The 21,523-nt window shown below is 40.6% G+C and overlaps 1 protein-coding gene across 4 annotated transcripts in view; it reads right to left on the reverse strand.

The window, feature by feature from the left end:
- kiaa1549la (KIAA1549-like a) overlaps positions 1 to 21,523 on the reverse strand; it is a 130,798-nt gene that overhangs the window by 40,057 nt on the left and 69,218 nt on the right. For 2 of the 4 annotated variants that reach the window (XM_033635641.2, XM_033635640.2), the window contains exons 8-12: positions 14,860 to 14,919; positions 13,787 to 13,947; positions 11,083 to 11,254; positions 7,206 to 7,366; positions 4,103 to 4,138 (exon numbers count right to left, since the gene is read on the reverse strand). In XM_033635641.2, coding sequence (XP_033491532.1) covers positions 4,103 to 4,138; positions 7,206 to 7,366; positions 11,083 to 11,254; positions 13,787 to 13,947; positions 14,860 to 14,919 — 590 coding nt within the window. The remainder of the gene's footprint in view (positions 1 to 4,102; positions 4,139 to 7,205; positions 7,367 to 11,082; positions 11,255 to 13,786; positions 13,948 to 14,859; positions 14,920 to 21,523) is intronic. The other 2 variants (XM_078168183.1, XM_033635642.2) reach the window with 1 other exon arrangement.

A 21,523-nucleotide genomic window follows, 5' to 3' on the forward strand; every position in this document is an offset into this window, starting at 1 on the left:
TCAAGGTCTCTCTCTTTCTCTGTCTGTTCTGTTCACACTCACATATCCTTCCTTCCTATTTATCCCTGCCTCTTCTTCCTTTTCCCCCCATCTCCACCACCACCTCTCCCTCTCCTTCACTGTCTACTGACAGCATGTTGACTTAACAAATCGCCATCTTTCATCTTTTGTGAGCAGCTCAGTTTAATGAAGACTTTGGCTGTGGACACGGCTCGTGGAACGGCGTGAACCTCTGATCAGCCTGTCAGAGATGGATGGCGGTTTTCTCCACGTCAATTTAGAACAGTGACGGAGTAAAAGAGCAGGAGAGAAGAGAGAAAGATGGCAACACGGGCCCAGCCATTTCTTTCACTGAAAGATGTCATGTGAAGTGACTGCGAGCACGACCCTGCTGCACCGCCAAATTATCTGCACTTGTTTTCCTTGCCTGCACTATCACACAGAAGTTTCTCCTCTTGTCTAATTTTAACTCAGAGCAACAGCCAACAGCAGCTTGATGAGGTACAGCAGATGGACGAGATATGCTCTATTCCCCCTGTGGCCATATTGATTTAAATTCAGCTCTAGCAGGGCGAATAGTGGAAGCATACCACAGAGCTGCATGCAAAAAAACGGCCTGAAGAGTGGGCACATTTTAGAAGTAAAATAAGACACACAGCAGGGTAGACTGGGGTGCACATCAGCATGACTCTGCAGCGGTTAGATAAACTCCTCCTGGGGCAGGTATGGGGCATGATGCAGCAAAATGCTAAATACCTCGAGTCCTTTAAATGGCAGCCACTGCATTGTACTTTCATTGAACACCTTACAAATGAAAAATGGATTGCCTTGACTTTTGCTGATTCCACCTCTATTGTACTCCACACAGAAGCCGGCTATCTGAGGCTTTCATGCCTATACAAGAAGGCACAGAGGGAGGAAAAGCCATTTTGAAGAATGTTCCAGCTGCACAGCAGACTTGCAGAGTGATGAAGTCAGTCAGACTCTGCAGAATCTCTCTTTAATGCTTAAACACACATGCAGACCTAATATAAACCAGTGTATTGATCAGCTGCTTTATCTGCAAGGTGACTGATTGCCGAGTGGGATGGGAGCAGTTCACACAAATGCACACAGTAGATCAACTTGATGCAGTCTATTATTTTGCTTAGGTCTGGTTAGTATTCACATGATGTCATGCGCTGTTTGTTCACAAGTCTGCCAGCCCCTAATTTCCATATTGAGATCAGTTTCCAGGGGTAAATGTTGGATTGGTATGTTTCTGCAAACCACAGATAAGTTACATTTGCATGTCTCATATGTTTCATATCAACATTTCTAAAGTGACCGAGTGTATGAGTTGACTTTGTCACCTGCAGGAGGGGATAGTGGATGGCGTGTCACCTGGGCGAGATGTCTGCCAAGCTGCAGACCACTGTTTGTAGACTGGCAAACAATTGTCAATTGTCAGTGGTTGTCATTTAGCGAGTCATTGCTGTGTTTCCAGCAGCTTTATAGGCACCAAGCCTGAGTGTTTTTTGATGACCTATCACTGTTTTTCCTGCCAAGATAGTGACACAAAATGCAGTCACCCACCAAAGTGACTATTTTAAGACAAAACATGATCTGTAAAACATGCTTATTAATAGTAAGAGGTGTAAATGCTTAGGCGTATTGAATGGATATCATTATCCAGATAACATACCCAGACACAGGTCACATGTTACCCGGTGCTGATGGGGCCATAGAGCTTAAAGGATAAGTTCACATTTTTTCAAATTTAATTTAAAGGATAATTCAACACCAGGCTCAAAAGCAATGTTTAACTGCCCTCTTTAGTCAAAAAGGGAAAGTCTATTTCATATATAGACTGTATAAAGTATAAAGATTTTGCAAAAAAGTGAAGCCAAAACATCTCAATCGGCCCCTGGTGGCTGGCTGCAGCATAGGTCCTAAACCCCGCTCCCTTCATGTTAGTGGATGGGACATGGACCAAACTAAAAAAAAAAAAAAATCCCAAAGATGGTCTCTGTCATTTTAGATAGTTCTTCTCACGTTGATATATTTTTTTAAGTTTGGATTTAATTGGTTATTCAATGCTGTAAATAGGGGGTGTGTTGTCATATTTGACAGCTGTGTGCACCAATCGGTGTGCTCACAATCATTGTCACTGCTTATGACTGTGGCAGACAGGTGTATGGGCGGCAACTAGACACTGCAGCTCCCCTTCCCAATCGCTACTGCGCAGAATGTGGCTCCAAATGACAAAGGTGGCAGCTGCCATATCAGGATATTTTGGATTCATTTTTGTTCAGTGGGAGAAAGTGGAGACGTGTTGTCAATCCTTACATACAATCAATCAACTACATCAATGAGTGATGCTGGGTGTGGTCCAAAGGGTGCTTTTTTCTGCACCTGCAACCAAATTAATCACTTCCCAGGGATATGGGGTGTAAGAAATTGCGGTCGAAATCCACAGTGCTCATTATGTGCAAAAATGCATTCTGATACGGCCCAATCAAAATTAAAGTGCTAAAGCCAAAGGAAGCATCTTACAACTTTACAGTCTTTACAGTTGCCTTGTTTTACTATGCCTCCCCTGCAGCTCAGCTCAACACTGATGAGCAACACAGAGAGAGGGAACTGTGTACTAAAAAGACAGAAACTTTGGAAAATGAAGAGGACAGTAGGACCAATTACAGCGACCACTAACTCTTTCCAAGCACGTGTAGGCACGTGAGACTTGTATTAAGATAGACTTGAAAGCATTTTAACCTTTGCTTTAATCAGCTAGAAGTACTTAACTCCAGTTTGCCACAATGCCACAAGCTCTTCCCTAACGTAATCCCAGTGTGAAATATTTATCTCATTTGCTCATGCATGCCACTGTTTGGGATTGGAAGAGGGTAAACACCACTGTGGATAAGAACAGTGATTGTAGCCTCACGGCACCACTTGTGAAATCACATATTTCAGGACTCTTTAATATTTGATGCGCTCTCTCATGAAACACTACATAAGTGATGTTAAATGTTTACAAATGATTGTAAAGCAAATAAAACCTTAGAGCTTGGAAACTTAATGTTAATATAATACCACAGTATGAGCCGATACAGTCGAGCAGGGACAACACAGACACATCATGTACATATACTCAGGGTGTTTACACCCTGCTGTGCTGTAACATTAGCTCCATTTTCTCCATTACAAAAATGTCCTGCCAATTCCTTCATCCTTTGCTCACCTCACTTTGCCTCTTGGGAGATGAGGATGGGAAAGACTGGCCCAAAATAACCTGCAGATCAGCTGACATGCTCCACCACAGCAACAGTAACCACAGGGACGGCCTCTGCATGGTTCTTTGTAATTCAAAGCGTTTTAGCATTTTTTTTAATCTGTTGTCTGTGGCCAGTGCTCTGCTTTGGGTCTAGCCATGATAAAGTACATAATTCAGTGGAGAACCTCGGATGAAAAAAGAGTTGGGTTGGGGGTCCGTGCAGGGCTCCTGCTGAGCCACTGTGGGATGAGAGTGGCTTCATCTGAGAGGATAAAACGACTGGCTTGAAAGGGAAAGGAACTGGCAGAGAGGCAGTCTCGGCTGATGACACAAGCTTGAGTCACTTTTTATGGATGCTACAAAATAAAAATAGATTGGTTTGGTTCGCAGGTTTTGAGCTTCCCTTCCACTATTCATGTTTATGAGCCCCGCTTAAAAATGGCTTCTCCCGGCCAGCAGAACTCAGCTCATTTGCTTGTTTTTACGAGCTAGCCTGTCCTTGTTAATTCAGCCAATCGACTCCAACCCAAACAATTTAAATCTTAAGGAATGTGCTTGTGATTTTTACACCCCTTTTATAGTTTTTGTTTTTTTACCTTTCCTCACTACCCCCTCCTCTCTCCCTCTATTGATCTCCCGTAGCCAATGAGGATGGTGGAATAAGTCATGTCCACAGCACAGAAGCCACATGCACAGATTTACCCAGCAACAGCGACAGGCAGCACATACAAAGTTGCTCAACACAATCAGTCAGTCAAAACCAGCAAACACTGCAGTAACTCATTCATTCATTACTGCATTAATTTAGTCAGTCAGTAATCCACCCAACCAGAATCTAGTGAATACCTGGTGGTGGTAACTGCCCTCCCTTCGATATGAGGTCTAAACAGGAAGAGAGTTAGAGGGACAAGGTCAGGGAGGGGCTGATAAAATAACAGAACAGAACAGAGGAGATTGCAAAATGATAGGATAGGATAGGATAGGATAGGATAGGATAGGATAGGATGCATCCAATTTTCATAGTTTGCCCATCACTCTTCTCTGTGTTACTAACACCATACTCACCAAATTAATAGCTGGGTTCTGCATAGATTGTGAAATAGCTAAAACAACGTATGGTTGGGCAAGAAACACGAGCAGTCAGATAATTAGACAGGTTTTAAAAGGTAAATGTGATGTTTTCTTTCTTTTTAATTATTGTCAACAAATCCTATGAATAAACCAAAACCAACAAGTTAGTTTGTTTCTCCAAAATTTTTCAACCTCCCTACATTGTTTTTGCCAGTCAGGCCCAAACCCACTGATTCTTACTGAAGACATAAGAAGACGTAAGAAAAAAAAGAAAATTGTGCATTTGCTGGAGACTGTTTTCATCTGTGGATTAAAACACTTTTCTTTATACCCAAACTGTGGGTATAACCCTGCCATTGGCTATCTATTTCAGCCAGCATTCTCCACTCCCTCCACTATCTGCAAGCAACCATTTTGCAAGGACACCATCCCTGCATCCTGGGCTTAGAGCAGCCCAAGACAATTTAGATTGGTTTAGAAAATGCAAACAACCCAGAGCATTTTTTTCCCCTAAAGACCAGACCTTTCTGTGGTGCTGACACAGCGCTCCGGAGATAGGTCTGGCAACGTGAGATTAATAAACATTTGGTGCTCTAGTTGTAGTTATGGCAGCATGATGGTGTTTGTGGGGATTGCCTCAAAATAAACTAAACTAAGTAACTAAATGCACATGTTCATGGTACTGTAATAAGGGAACGTATCACCCATTGCAATAGTGTGGCTCACTAATGTGTTTTCCCCTCAAATTATTCAATGTGACAGCTAAAGACTCAGACCAGCTCTGTTAGAATGCCTGAATGTACAAAGAAAACAACCCTGTGAAGTTTATCCACTGATGCATTTTTTAATTAAAACTACATGAGGAACATTGTCAGACCCACAGCCAGTGTGGTCTAGAGATAACGTCATAGCTTGCACAGTGAGTAGTGGTCAGCTGGCAGCAAACACACAAACAGATTAACCCTAACCCCCACGGTCACATGACCATTGTCTTGCAGGTTATGGACGTTCATTGAGAGTCTCCCTACAGTTTACAGACCAACTTCCTAGTTCAACTTAACATATAATACTAGCTGTAATTGTGCCTACACAAAAGCCCCTTTTACACTGCCAGATTTTTGGCGAATGTTGGGCCATTTTGCAGGCAAGCTGCAAGTGTTTAGACACACAGAGCCGGATTGGCGAGTTGATCCGAGGTGCCCAATTTTCCGCCTCGTAGGGTAGTCATATTGGCGAAACCTTTTTGGTTTAAAAAGGTCTTCTCGGAAAGCTACGATTCCGTTGTTTCACGTGATATGCGTGGCTTCTCGCTATGACGCACGGTTGCGGAGAAAATCCATAGAGAAGAACAGGTGTGAATTTGGATGCACTATGCGTTGCTCGGGCCTGTAGGGTTAAGGTCTGGATTATCTTTAACAACCGGGTCATGATTCCTGGAAAGAGACATTGCTGTTGAGTTTTTCAAATGTATTTTTTAGACTTTGAGCACCACAAGCTCAGTGCTACCTAGTGCCATTATATTTGAGAGAGGGCAGACATCTCTACGGCTGATATCTCAAACACTCTGCAACTCACACCAAAACAATATAGACTGATAAATATATCACCCATGGTAAGAAGAAAAATATGTATATTTGATTTTGGGGTAAATTGTCCCTTTAACATATTCAAATTTGATCAAATTCAGTAAATCATAAAGATGGTGAGAACTCCCAGTTTACAGCTACACATACAACACCAGTTACTATGGCATCAACTCATCTTACTACTGCGCTTTTGGTTTTCTTACACAGAACAGCACTGCATTATGGGTATATACTGATTTCAGGCTAAATAGCTATAATTATTTGCCCCATCATGAGCTTCAGAAACATTGTGCAGATATTTGTAGAGAGAGTTCTTTCTACTACTGCTCAGTCAAGGAGGGAATATTTCACTGATGGTCAAAGCTTTTAAGTCGTAAGAAATATTCTGTGTTTTGGTTTATTCATAACATTAGGGAGATTCCTTTGCTGGGCATCAAAAGTTTGTGTGAACAGCTTGACCTGAATAAGACCTCAACCAGAGTGAATGTGCAGCCAATGACAGGAATTCTCACTGGAGTGGAAGTCTAATCAGGATATCAGATGTGAAACACACTTCAAGATTGTGGAATTCTGAACAAAGCCGAGCCACATCAAGAGCCTCTTCAGAACAAATGAGGCTGGCCGGCTTATTGCTTGTTTACCACTTCACTGGCTGCAGTGACACAAGCAGCTGTTGTTCTGGCGTCGTGCACTGCGCTGTGTCCAGAAGAACAATCCAACCTGATCAAACCAGCTGGTGGCAATCTATTCCACACATGCTCACTGGAAATGATTGATTTTTATTTAACCTCAAATGAGCTGATGTTGAGCGAGCACTATTATTGTGAAAGGGCCAACATTACCCTAAGGTTCACTTCCAGTACACTGAGCCCTGCCCATTTCTTCTTGGCCGATTAGTCTTCAAAGCATGCATGATTAGCAATGACCATGGGCTATTGGGCAGCGGGGAAACAAATGAGTGAGGCCCTCACAGATGGGATTACATTTTTCTGACCTGGAGACACAACATAACACAATCAGTTTGCTGTGTGATGCGTCACTCATTTCAGGGTCAGGTTACGTAATCTTTGTTTCGCAGAATTGGCTTGTGGACACATTGAGGTGAAGCAGTGACGTTCGAACAATTTGGGGTGAGACTTTACTCCACAAGAGTGAGGCAACAGCTGATTATTTTGAATAGAAGAAGAAAGAAAGAAGGACAGGAAGAACAAAGAGTAGAAAGTAAAAAAGAAGATGGAAAGGAACAGAAGGAGAAAGGGATAAAGTTGGACAATTTATTTTAACCGTCTTACCTTGGAGCGGGTTTTGAAGGTCCTGAAGGCGCCAGTTTTGAAGATGACCCTGTTCCTCTTACACAGAATGAAAGACACCATGCCGATCACCACCATCAACAGGAAGAGAGGCGTCAGAATGGCCATGATCCACAGGTTGCTCTGCGGCGTCTTTACCACAGCTGCAAACATACAAATATTATTCCTCAGTATCAGTAATTTAGACATTAAATGACCTTCCAGTGATTACAAACACACCACCACAGATCACGCTGTTCAGCAACTGTACACAGTTCAAAGAACAGTTCGACATTTGGATGAAACATGTTGATTCGCTTTCTTGCTGAGAGTTAGATGTGAAAACTGACACCACTCTCATGTTTGTATGCTGTGTATGGAGTTACAGTCAGCAGGTAATCTTAGCTTAGCCTTGGTTAGAAGAAAGTTCAGCCCTCTTACACATCCAAAGCTAAAACTAAAACACTTTGTATGTGGTTTGCTTTATCTGTACAAATGAGGGCGTGATTTCCTCTGGGGATGGCCGCTCTCACTTTTATAGTTTCAGTTAGATTTACAGTACTCATTTCTAAGCTGATTAAAATGTTACAACACTTTTCTGAGTCGCCTTTAATCTTTACTGTGGCCCACAGCAATAGCAATAAGCTTAAAGGAATGCTTCACCCCCTAATGATCATTTGTATATCAATTATTTATCCCGTGTTGAGTTGATTTTTTGGAGTTTGTTTTTTTTTTTTGTTTTTTTTGCATGCCTCTGGTGAACAAAGAATCCAAAAATGGAGAAAATTCTTGATGAAATAAAGTAAAAGGGGACGTTAAAACTATATTAAAACATCTATTTACAAACTTTCACTCATGCAGTATAATTCATGTCTAATTTATCCAGTCGTCTGCACAGTGCTTCCCAAACAGAAAGCCCTTTCCAACCAGGAACTGAATGGAACTCTGTTTTCTCTTCAAAGCCAGACTCCATTCACAAAAACAGTAATTTTACCTCACTGAATAAGTAAGGTTTGAATTATACTCCATGGATTGTGTGAGAGAATCAGAATCTGTCTACATTTTTGGATTCTCCGTTCACCATGGAGGCATGCATACAGTTTATTGGTTACTGACCCTCTGATAGGTGAAGCAAGACTGCAGAAACTATTCAGGGCCGAAAAAATACTGCGAACTCATTAGCAAGTTTTTAGGGGGGTTTTGTAGGGGAAAAAACATATTTAATCAATATGTTTTTAAATCAACATTTACCTATAAATATGTAAGAAATTAATCAAATATTAAATATTAGATATGGCAGTAAGAGACAGTGCTCTTTTTAGTGAAGATGCACATACGATAGCAGTCTATCATGAGGCATGAGGTCTAAAGAAAATTTAAGTAAGGCAATTTACCAGCATTTACATTACTATTCATCATAAATGTGGAGCCTGATATGACATATTATATAACACTGTGTTATTTCTATGATTGATATAAATATATAAAATGGTGGAAATAGCATTCATCATCCACATACTTTAGTTGTTTTTTTTTTTTGTCTTTTCTGTGTGCTGGAGGGGCAGACTTTGTTACTCTTGGACAGAGCCAGGCCAACTGCTTCCCACTGTTTCCTTGTGCTAAGCTAGGCTAACCATCTTCTGGCTGTAGCCTCATATTTAGTGCACAGACATGAGAGTCGTTAATCTTCTGATCAAACTCTCAGCAAGGAAGCAAATAACCTTATTTCCCAAAATCTCATCTATTCAATTCAACTGTATAAACATTGCATACTGAAGACAGAAATGCTATAAAAGACTTGAAATCTACATCTTGTTTATGCTTATAAGTACAAAATAAAAAACTTATTTGAACCTAAAGTTTTCCACTTGAACATCTTCCATAAAAATCACCTCTTCAGGGCTCCTCTATTACAATGCAGAGTGCCAAAGGGATGTGCTCTCACTTGAAGGACTAATGCAGTTTATTTCACTGGAGCCTCTTAAGGCAAACTAACTGAATTTTACAAGAACACTGTGAACACTGTGTGTTCAGTTTTCAGCCTGAGTGTTAGGAGGAGCTGTGAAGGCCGCTGACGGTTGTTGGTGTCGCTCCAGTTTGTTAATTATAGAATCTGGGGAAACGTGAGGGAGAAGAGATGAGAGGGAACACTTTGTCCTCATCAGCATTCAGCAGCAACAATATAAACATCTAATACAATAATATACCCAACTGCAACCTTCTGAAACATCAGGTAAGTGTGGAAAAACAATCCTTAATTTTAAGTCTGTGACTTTGAATTTGTATTGATATTCTGAAGCTTATTGGATGCATACTGCAGGGCATTATGGAAATGTAAGGAAATCCTTAAAGCTACACAATGTCACGGTGTGTACATTGTGTAGCTTGTTGCACTTGATAAATCTAAAAGTGTAGTTAAAATAGGAATATTTTTTTCCTGCAGTGCAGTGTCTCTATAGTGATTGCTAAATGAGGAATGCACTCTTTGAGTTGGCTCTGCATTTATGATAAATATGTTTGTACACATATGTGCACAACCATTTGCATAATAGCTAAATGCAAAAAAAAAAAAAAAAGGGAAAAAAAATCTGTATTAATATGTGTGTAATTATGCAAAAGGCAAACAGAAAGAGTCCTATTTCATGCAAATTATTTCTATAGCTGGTATAAATCACCGTGGGAGAAGTGCAGAATGTATATTTTATTTTTCATTTTAATAAACTATGCATTGATTTAGAACATTATCATTAATATATATTTATTTTACAAAGAGATGTGCCGAACAATTTCTCAGCATCATGTATCTGTCGGAAAAACCTATTTAGCGAATGGTAATGTTCTCCCTTTTCTTAGATGTAGTTATGTCACTGTAGGCCTCAGTTCCTAGTAAGCTAGAATAATATGATCGCATTACACGGCAGTGACACGTGATGTGTTAAATAACATGTTGACGGCCACCCATTGCGAGATGCTGTTGAAGCAATTTGTGTCCACCACAACAAAGGATTCATATTGACATTATTGACAGCATTGTTTCCATGGAGCTGCATCACTTTGCCCTGATAATTTTGTTTATAACCACATTAACCCCTTGAAACCTGAGCAAATGATTTCTTTTAAAATCATGGGAAGAAGACAATGAGCATGAACGAAAAAATGACTCAAAAAATTAGCAAAAAGAAATTAGCAAAAAGATGTTTTAAAAAAAGAAAGAAAGTTAAAAACAAACAAGAAAATAACCTGGAAAGTGTGCTTAAAAATTATAGTAATTCTGTAACATAATTTTAAGATAATAATAATAATAATAATAATAAAGTTTTTTATAAATCATTTTCTAAGTCTTTTATTATCATTATTGTTATTATTAGTATTTTTTTTTTCAATTTGTGGGACATTTCTTACTTTTTCCCATTTCTTTTCCCACATTTTGAAAGCAGAAGCAAGAAAAGTGATGTTGCTCTAGGTTTCAAAGGGTTAAAGTATCTCTCATGGAATCTGACATCTGGGGCAATAACACCCTTTAAACAACAAATCTGTGTTGAACTTGGCAGGAGGTGAGCTAGTTAGTGTCCCAAACTAATTGCCACAGTTGGATTGAGTCACACTGTGATGCGTTCTAGTTCTCGTTGGTAAAAAGACAAAAAAAAAAAAAAAAAGAGTATTGGGCAAGGTAAATTATAACGTTCCCATGATGAGTTCAAATATAATCTTGTAAAAATAACTACAAAACCAACAACAAAAAACACATTGGATATTGGTATCGGCACATAATTTCACAGATGGTGCATCCCTTGTCTCTTGTGCCTGACTTCCTTGATCCTTTACACATGTGATACATAATAATGTAACATAACTAAGTACAGAAAGATAACAAGCTTACGTTCAGCCTGTACTTGTACGAAGTATCCCAGTGTCAGAGCCATGGTCTGGGAGTCCAGACTGCTCAGGGTCTTGGCAGCATTGGATCCAGTGATGGGTGCTCCGTTCAACTGGGCGTAGTAGGTCATCTCTGCTGGGTTCTTGGGACCAGGCAGTCGACGCATGCTCACCATCTGGAAGAGGACAAATAAAGTGTCCAATATCTCAATCTGATAAAAGCTCTTCTAGAAAAAAACAACTTTTTTCTATCACCACACACAAATACCACTATATATATTCACTGTAGAGTAATTTGTTCAAAAGAATCATAGTTTATTTTGAACATTGAGAATATCAGCACAACATAACATCTATAGCCAGACTGAATACACAATCCTTTATCTGTCCACACCAACAGATTAAAAATCCCTGCTACATCTACAGTGGCCCAATCAAAATTCCGAATCAGCTTGGCTGCTTTGATCATAACGAACCATTTGCTGCAAGATAACAGCACTTGGGGAAGACACTCGAGGATAACTGAGTCACTTGAAATCTCAATTTCCTTTCATCATACATCAAACACTTTTTTTTTTTTAATTTGACGAACACATCACACAGTTTAATCAAGTCTGGTAATTTGATTTTGTCATAAAATGAAGGGATGTATGGTATTAAATGGCTGCATGATTTTTCCCCTCTCTGCAACCCGTCCCCCTGAACCCCCCCTCGCCGTAAGCCTGTTCCAGTCTCCTCCATTTCTGCAGCCATAAAGCTAGTCATCTGTGACTTCCCATAAAACCTTGAGGTTGTATAAGGCGTAAAGCCCAGCAAAAGTCAATCGCTGTCTTAATTTGCACAATATGGAACACTGGGCACGGAGTTGACATATACAGAACATGACATACACACAAACCTTTGGACGTTTGTGCTTGTGAGAACCTGCAATTCAAATACTTTCGATCCCAAATCTTTATTCCCCACGTCTAACTCAATCTGCTGCTAACAAAGCCTAATTTTAAATGACCATACTCCCCTAGAACAGGACAAACAAATCAAATACAAATCAAATTTCTAATTATTATTAATAAATTTGCCTATTTATTTATTATGTTTGAGGTCTGAGATTGTGTGGCAAAGTAGGGTTGGCTTTGAGAACCCTCTGACGTGACGAGACTTGGAGTGTGCTCCCACACAGCAACCTTTTTAACACAAGAAACTATTTTAAAAATGGCTCTACAGCTACAACCAGCTTATTGTAATAAGCGATTGCTCTGCGGAATATTTTCTCAATGGTCTGATTAATTGTTTGGTCTTTAAAATGTTGGAAAACAATGAAAAATATACATGGCAATTTCTCTCGTTCAAGTCCAACATGATGCCATTAAATTGCTGGTTTTGTTCTACAACAATCCAAAACCCACAGATATTCAGTTTATTCTCACATAAGACAAAATAAAGTAGTAAATCCTTGAAATTAAGATGCTGGAATAAGTGCTTGTTTGGCAGTTTTGCTTGAAAAGTAATTGATTAAAAAAGGCATCAATCAACTAATCACTTCAGCAATAATTCCCACAATCAATTTTACGGGTGTTTTTTCAATTTATGTTTCTGACAATCTAATTTATGAGCACTCGTCTGCAGGCAATGAAGCTTTATTCAACACACCAAGAAGGAGAGTTTCCAAAACTGTCTTTGCTCACAAAACAGTGCTGTCCAGGGTGCTGAATGTGGAGCTGTCCTGGATGTTCACTAATGGCCCAGAGTTTGTTAGTTCAAGCTAATCATTAGCCTCACCTGATCCCAGAATTTGTCTTGGTGATTTGGTGCATAACAATACTGCAAATGTCAAGAGACGACATAAGATTTATATTTTTTTAAAAAAATCCTCCATCCTTCCAGCATTAAGGTCCTTGTGATGGCACTGGGTGTGGGTCAGAATGCCCACCATTTTGTTCAAGACTGAAATATCTTGATACATATGAGATGGATTGCCATACAATTCTATACACACATTTATGAGCTTATTTTAAGTCTCTACATATGGTGGCACAAAATATGGTCATTCATGGTTCACTGAGGACAGATTTCTCTCCTGGCTTTTTATCTCGCACCATAATGAGGTCAGAAATTCATTCTGTCTTGAATGTGCTTATAACCAACTGTCTGCAAAGCTAATGACACTCCCATGAGTAACAGCTGTATTTTCATGCATGTAAGCAAGCCAACACGCTAAACTAGGTTGATGCACATGGTAAATATTACACCTGCTACATCAGCATGTTAACATGTGAGCATGCTGCCATGCTGGCATTAGCATTTAGCACAAATCCCTGCCGTGCATAGTGAACGTACAACCACACAGAGCTGCAAGCATGGCTGTAGACTCTGTTGCTTCTGCAAAGTCAACTTGTGGTTTGTTCTCTATGAAGCCCCAGAAAAATTTCACTAGATCCCATTCAGCTACATTGCACAAGATTAGTTTAACGGACACATGCAAGTGATAAATTGTTCACTTGATTGATAAATAGAAACCAGTGGCTTTCTGGATAGACAACATATGGTCAAATGAATCCAAACCTGAGTCCATATCATAAACTTACACCTTGCACAGGTGAAACTCTTGCATCATCTTGTGTAAACTGATTCTTTTATGAGCATAAACAATCCTGCCATCACCACTTGTTATACACTAAATGACACACAAACATCCTTTTCCCACCCACCTGCACGGTGTAGCTCCCCACAGTGGTGGCCCGCCGAGATCGCGCAATCCGAGAGCCCTGCCTGCCAGCCACCAGGAAGAGCTCAGCCAGCCGCTGCTCCATCAGGCTGGCAAAGCTCTGGTAGTTAGCCTCCAGGGAGGAGCTGTCCACATCCTGGATCACTGTGAGGACAGACAAGAGAGGACAGACGAGGGATTAAGGGGGTATAGAGGTGTTAAGGCAGGCAAAAAGGGGCAAAAGAGGAGATGGGTGAAGGGATGGAGGATGGCAGGGGGAAGACAACGTGAGAAGGAGAGTAGACGAGGGAGGGAAGGAGAGATTGGGTGAGAGGAGGGGATATGTGAGAGGAAGAAGAGTAAGGAGATGGAAGAGGAGAGAAAATATCAGAAGGGAATCATTTCAGGATAATGCGGAGAAGAAGGGAGGAGAGAGGGAAAGATAAGCAAGAGACGGGAGATGAGTGGGACATAAGAGAGGGTGAGATGATCTCTTCCATTTAAAAGCTGTTCACCCAGACACTTCTATTACAGCTGCAGCGACACACTGTGTGTCTCCACCTCAAACACACACATATAAAAACACATATGCACACAGGTGCTTGCATCAGTCTTGCTCCTGAGTGCGTCTCTTACTACAGGCTATGTGGACCAACTTCACACACACACACACACACACAAGCACACTTCAGCATCATTCACACCCGGCCATGATGTGATGTGAAGTGATCTCTCCCTCTGCCCCAGTCAGGAAGCTGTGAATTATACATCAATAGGTTTTCCCAGGAACAGAGCAGCTAAAGACACTCTGAACACAGAGAGTGTAAGCGGGCTGGCCAGGGAGCAAGCAGGCGAGAGGAGGGGATGTTAAGACGGGGAGGGAGGGAAAATGAGAGAGCCAATACTATTCTGCTGAATTGCACAACAACGAGCGCCAGGGCATTTAACTAACTGCTGTTTTGTCCAATCAATGCGGCTCTTGATTACCGCTGATCACCCAGTAGCACTTTACTTGTGTGTGTGTGTGTGTATGTGTGTGTATGTGTGTGTGTGTGGGTGAGTGCAAAAGCAATTTACCTGTTATCACCCAATAGTTCTTGGTTGCCATCGATGTGTTGAGATTATGGTATTCCAGGGCTGAAAAGAGAAAGCCAGAGAGAGAAAGTTTCAGGTATTTGCTCTTTTAAGAGAACTCAATTTAGGACTTTTGTAACACCTCCTGAATTTTGGGAACCAGACCAGTTTATAGCGCATTTCCTAAATTGCACACATACTGTAGGGGAGAGTCGCCACAACTGTAACATATTTCACTTTTCACTCTTACTCAGAGACTGTTTCACCTACATATGTAATAACTTCAGGCAAATGAATTTAACCCTTTTTTGCCTTCAGAGCTGACTTAATTCTTGGTGGCAACAAGGTGCTGGAAACATTCCTCAGAGATTTTGGTCCGTATTGACATGATAGCATCATGCAGTTGCTGCAGATTTGTCAGTTGCACATCCATGATGCACATATCCACCACATCCCAAAGGTGCTCTATTGGATTGAGATCTGGTGACTGTGGGGGCCATTGGACTACAGTGAACTCATTGTCATGTTCAAGAAACCAGTTTGAGATGATTTGAGCTTTGTGACATGGTGCGTTATCCTGCTGGAAGTAGCCATCAGAAGATGGGTACACTGTGGTCATAAACGGACGGACACGGTCAGCAACAATACTCAGGTAGGCTGTGGTGTTTAAACCATGCTCAGTTGGTACTAAGGGGTCCAAAGTGTGCTGAGAAAATATCCCCCACACCATTACACCACCACCAGCAGCCTGAACCATTGATACAAAGCAGGATGGATCCATGCTTTCATGTTGTTTACGGCGAATTCTGACCCTACCATCTGAATGTCGCAGCAGATATTGAGACTCATCAGATCAAGCAACGTTTTTCCAATGTTCTATTGTCCAGTTTTGGTGAGCCCGTGTGAATTGTAGCCTCAGTTTCCTGTTGTTAGCTGACAGGAGTGGCACCCGGTGTGGTCTTCTGCTGCTGTAGCCCATCTGCTTCAAGATTCGACGTGTTGTTCATTCAGAGACGGTCTTCTGCAGACCTTGGTTGTAACTACTGGTTCTTTGAGTTACTGTTGCCTTTCTATCATCTTGAACCAGTCTGGCCATTCTCCTCTGACCTCTGGCATCAACAAGGCATTTTCACCCAGAGAACTGCCGCTCACTGGATATTTTCTCTTTTTCAGAACATCCTCTGTAAACCCTAGAGATGGTTGTGTGTGAAAATCCCAGTAGATCAGCTAATTCGGAAATACTCAGACCAGCCTGTCTGGCACCAACAACCATGCCATGTTCAAAGTCAATTAAATTACCTTTCTTCCCCATTCTGATGCTCGGTTTGAACTTCAGCAGGTTGTCATGATCATTTCTACATGCCTAAATGCACTGAGTTGCTGCCACGCGATTGGCTGTTTAGCTATTTGCATTGACAAGCAGTTAAACAGGTGTACCTAATAAAGTGGTTGGTGAGTGTATATATGTAATGTGGCGGATCCATTTCCTTCTTTGCTCGCAAATACATTGATTACACCTACATAGTTAGCAAATTTGATTGATGGAAGTTGCAAAAACACTGTACAACTCTAACCTAAATCAGAAAAGAATTGAATAACATCTGACTGACCACAGAGCACATGCTTTTTGGGGAGGCCTGTGTGTAACTGCACACTGACCCCTGGAGGGTCAACCAAGCAACACCCCAAATCTCTAAGCCTTACGGTCTATGCCACAGCCACATAGTCCATTTATATTTGCAAGTTTTATTGACAACCTGCCGGAATATATAGTTTTACATACATATTATTATAAATATACACGTTACGTAATTAAGATGTGTTCACAAATCTGGGCAAAATGTAACACCTGTTATGAATGAGCTGCTGGATGCAGAGTGGATGGATCCTGTTGATATTTCACAGGGATGTTTAGTGCTGGCCACATACTTACATGATGACCTCATGCTGACATAATGTAGCAAGAGAAAAACGTACATGTTACAATTGTGCCACTACAGTTAAGGCAAGTATCTCCTACTTCCTTTTCACCTTTTTAAAACAATTTTCTAAAAAAAAAAAAAAAATAGATGGATCATTTTATCTTGTTTTTAACAAGATGTGACAAACCAAAGAAACCAAGCGGCAACCTCCTGGGCTGGTATGTTAAGACAATGCGAAGCCAAAGTGCCACAAATTGCAGTTCCTCAAATGGTCACTTGAGGCTGGCTCCAAAACAGAGTCAATTCCCACAGACCCTCATGTTAAAATGTCCAACTTTACAGCAGAAGTTAACACGTTACCAGCCTGGTACAAAAAACTGTTTTGATCTTTATAGCTAATTTTATCATTCATGACAAGTGTACCGGGGATGAATTTTATATAACTCTTTACATTTTATTAAGGCTTAAAGTTATACATAATGAAGGACGTGGCCCTTTGTGACAGGTGGGTTCTGCCTGTTGACAAGTTGCTACCACGGCAACAATGTTGCTTGAAGCTGAAGCCAAAGTTTAAGGCTTTAGCAGTCTGAATGAGACAAACAGAAATGTTTCTATTTATTTATTTATTTATTAGCATATTGGAAATTTCCATGGCGTAACCATGCCGCAATCCTAGGGCATGGCCATATCTGTTGCTGTTTCGGTGTGTTTGCTGTTCATGAAAGTTAACTGTAACATTTTGTTTGCCTAAAAAAGTTTGGTTGTACTAAAAGAGAACGTTCAGTTTTTGTTGTAAGCACTGTACGTTTAGATTTAATATTTTTAAGGCAGTTATTGGCTCATAAAAATAAGCAGTAGTATTAGTATTATCATAGTTAACCATGGCTATAAATGAATAGCTAAGTTAGCAGTTAACACTAAGTGTTCTCCCTCTCTTGTCCAAATATAGTCACTTCTGGCTCCAAAAAAACAAGATGGCGATGGTCAAAATGCCAAACTTGAGGCTTTATAATAGAGTCCACAAACCAATCAGTGACGTCAAAGTGGCTACATCTATTATTTTAAACAGTCTATGGCGCAAACATGCCTTAAAATGTCAGACTGTTGGGTAATATCACCTAATACTCTCCTCAGGTATTCTCTGTTTTGTTGAGGCACATGATGTGACAGCTCCAAGTTAGACAAGAAATTCCCGATATGCTAAAAAAAAAAAAAAGGAACATTTCTGTTTGTCTCATTCAGACTGCTAAAGCCTCACATGGGCTTCAGCTGAACTTGGAGATGCCTATTTGCACAAAAAAATAAGATTTTATTTGATAGCATCAACATGAAAATCAGAAATTAAACCTAAATAATGTGTTAAATGTCTTTAATTGGGGTGTTAATACTCCTGAGTCAAGTTTAGGAAATCTTTTTTATTCATGTATTTATTTCATATATACTTATTTATTATGAGTTGTTTAAAAGTTTTTTAAGAGATCCACGGAAGCCATTTAAATATGACAGCAGGATTTTTGTGTGCCGTAGCAGCAGATCTGCAGAGGAGGAGATAAAATACGATTAAACACTTCTTGTCAGGTTTCATTATAACCTTTCTTACCACTCACTCTCTGCTTCCTCTCTCCATCTACACCAGCTATCACCCTGTCTTTCTGCCTGCGTGCTTCTCCACCGGCCTCGTTCTCGACCTGTTTACCTGTCAGCCTATTCATTTCCTAAAACGCCTGTTCCTTTCCATCCAGCCGACTGTCTCCTTCCGTTTTTATCATACCCATCATCACCCCCTCAGTCCGTCAGCCTCTTTCTGTGTCCTACTCATCCTTCAACCTCTCCCTCCTTATTTCCCATCTGCCTGGTTCACCATCTGTCTCCACCTAACTCCTCCGAGCTGGCTGTCTGCCGAGAGTTGTGTTCAGCTCGAGTCAATGGCGCTGCAGCAGCGGTAGCTGTTAATACCAGCGAGTGTTTCTGTTGAGCACGCTCACTGTCTGCCTGTCTGCTGCCACCTTCCTGATGCTTCTGTACGTGAGCACATTTACATCCACTCTGAGCTCTTCCTCAACAACACGCTCACATAAACACTTAAGACAAACAGCACTGAAGTGTTACGGTTCAGACGCATTCAGTGCTCTTTAGAGAATCAGCTCAGCGGGCCGACAAATCCAGCACATTCATGTCATTAACGCTGCAGTGTTAGGGGAAAAAACAGAAAAAGCTCCTGCTCCAATCTATTGATAAGCAAATGTAAAATAAGAGGTTTAAAGGAAGAGGCTGGTGTTAGTCTATATTCGTCTTACTGTCAACAAATCCCTTGAGAAGACCAACAATTAATTGTGGCTCTCCAAATATGACTTCCAGTCTGTCTGTCTGTGACACTCAGCCCAAAAATCAGTCATTCTTAGGGAAGATGTCATTCTTAAAAAATGTGTTACACAAAAACATACTCCAAAGCCTCAAAAACTACTATGTTTTAGCAAATGTTCAAGGACTATTTCTGACTGCAATGTAATACACAATTGGTGCTCTGGTGAGTATTTACAGCGCAGGACGGTGTATGTGGGGAAGTAAACTACAGTGTGCGGCTCACAATGTGGCTCATTGATGTGTTTTTGGCTGCGGCTGCTTTGGCACACAGGCAGTGACTGAATCAAATAAATGTTGTTTTAATCGTTTTGTTTTAATCGTTTTGTCTCTTTCATTCATCAACATGAGGAAAAATATAGAATATTGCCAGCTCTATTTTTCAAAGTAAAACAAATGGCAGTTTTATGAAAATACATGGTCTTTTATTCTTCTCTCCATCACTGACTCAAGCTACTGTATATCCAACATGTAAGAACCACACATTTGCATTCCCTAACAACCAGCTGAGTAGGTCTGCCCATAAAAAATCCATGTTTTGATCATCTCAGCAGCAGCTTTTTGGAATTAACAGAAGACAAGCTGGGTCTTCAGTATGACCACAGCACAGACAGAGACTCAAATTACATCATATGCTTCATTTGTGACTCATACCATATTAATACAATAACAACTTAACATCAAAGAATCTTGCAAACTGCTGAGTATAATCAAACATCCTTCATATGTGCACTGCAAACAAATGACCAAAAAAAGGAAAAATGTAATGTAATGTGTAGGAATTGGCAGCATGGTGGTGCAACAACTGTACAGCTCCTATCATCTGAATCATGCCATCAGCAATCTGTTGTGTCACTGTGGGTTTTCTCAGGGTACTCCAGCTTCCTCCCACAGTCCAAAGACATGCAGGTTAATTGGTGACTCCAAATTGGCTGTAGGTGTGAATGTGAGCGTTGTCTGTCTCTATATATCAGCCCTGCGATAGTCTGGTGACCTGTCCAGGGTGTACCCTGCCTCTCACCCAGTGTCAGTTAGGAAACGCTCCAGCCCCCAAACGACCCCCAACAACATAAGCAGTTACGGCAATAAATGAATTAATAGAAATGTGTTATCGAACAAAACAAGTAAAAAAAACTTTAGCAATTAATCTTATCCAAGATAAAGGATCTTCAAACTACATTAGATTAAGCAAAGCTCATGATGTAATGTGATGTTAAAGGTATACTATGCAGGATGGTCGGTTAGCCTTTGTTAACACACTCGCAGGCGAAAGTAAAAGCCAACCCCACTCTGATTCTAAAAAAAAGGACATCATGACTGTCTTTAATCTGCCTTCACTGCAGTGTATAAATTTGCTCTACTGTTGGAAGGGGAGTGGGAAAGAGGGCCGCACATTTCTGTTATTGACCAAAGAAGAAATTGTGAGTGAGTCTCCAGTTAAATTGTTACATGCTGTAGACACGCAGGCAGATGCCCACATAGACTCCCTCACATGTAAGCAGATAGTGCAGGTCGATATCCAGGCGGCTTTGATCACATGAGAATTGATCATGCATTGATGCTCTCAGTATAAACCACAGCCAATGCGTCTGCACCAATACATGTCTGGACTATTCACTATTGTGACTCATGTATCTGTGAATATTTACAGCCATTTTTCAACCCACAATTAATCTAATCAATCTGTAAACATTCTGTAATAATTTGTCTGCTTCAGGATGAGTAAAAGATGCTTCTTATTTAAGGGAACAAACAGGGTTTTCGTGGTGATGCCAAGTGGGCTTGGATGTGCCCATGTGAAGTGTGATGTTTTAGCCCTTTGGGTGTTGAGAGTTTGCACAAATAGATACTAATCTAATCTCACCAGGCTAAAATTAGCTCATTCAGGGGACATGGACAACAGATTGCCGATGGCATGATTCAGATGATAGGAGCTGTACAGCTGTTTGCCCTTTTTAAAATCTCACAGATGGCATTAGAGGCTGGAGCGGAATACAAACTGAGCTCAAGAGGCTCATCTATGGGGTCCATGGCCGTTCATAATGTCTTTTAATAGTTGCAGTTAAATAAAACAAATGTCTGTGTGTACTGCTGCAGTGATTAACATTTACTGTAATTAATGTCTATTGTCATGTGTCTTTTTAAGATAACTAATGTTTGAGAGAGACAGATTGAATGATTGCACATCGGAACAAAACACAAAATGACTCTTACTGGACCTGATCTGGCCTATGCCTGCTGTAGTCATACTTCAACCAGCCAACATTTTGCCAATAAAAAGTATCCAGGAATACCTTGCTTCCTTCTAAAAATTGAATCATAAATATACACCTGAAGTGCATTACCAAATATTTTTGTCTAATGCTGCCCTCATTACAACATTT

The sequence above is a fragment of the Epinephelus lanceolatus genome, chromosome 5 (genome assembly GCF_041903045.1).
Source record: "Epinephelus lanceolatus isolate andai-2023 chromosome 5, ASM4190304v1, whole genome shotgun sequence".
Lineage (NCBI taxonomy): Eukaryota > Metazoa > Chordata > Actinopteri > Perciformes > Serranidae > Epinephelus > Epinephelus lanceolatus.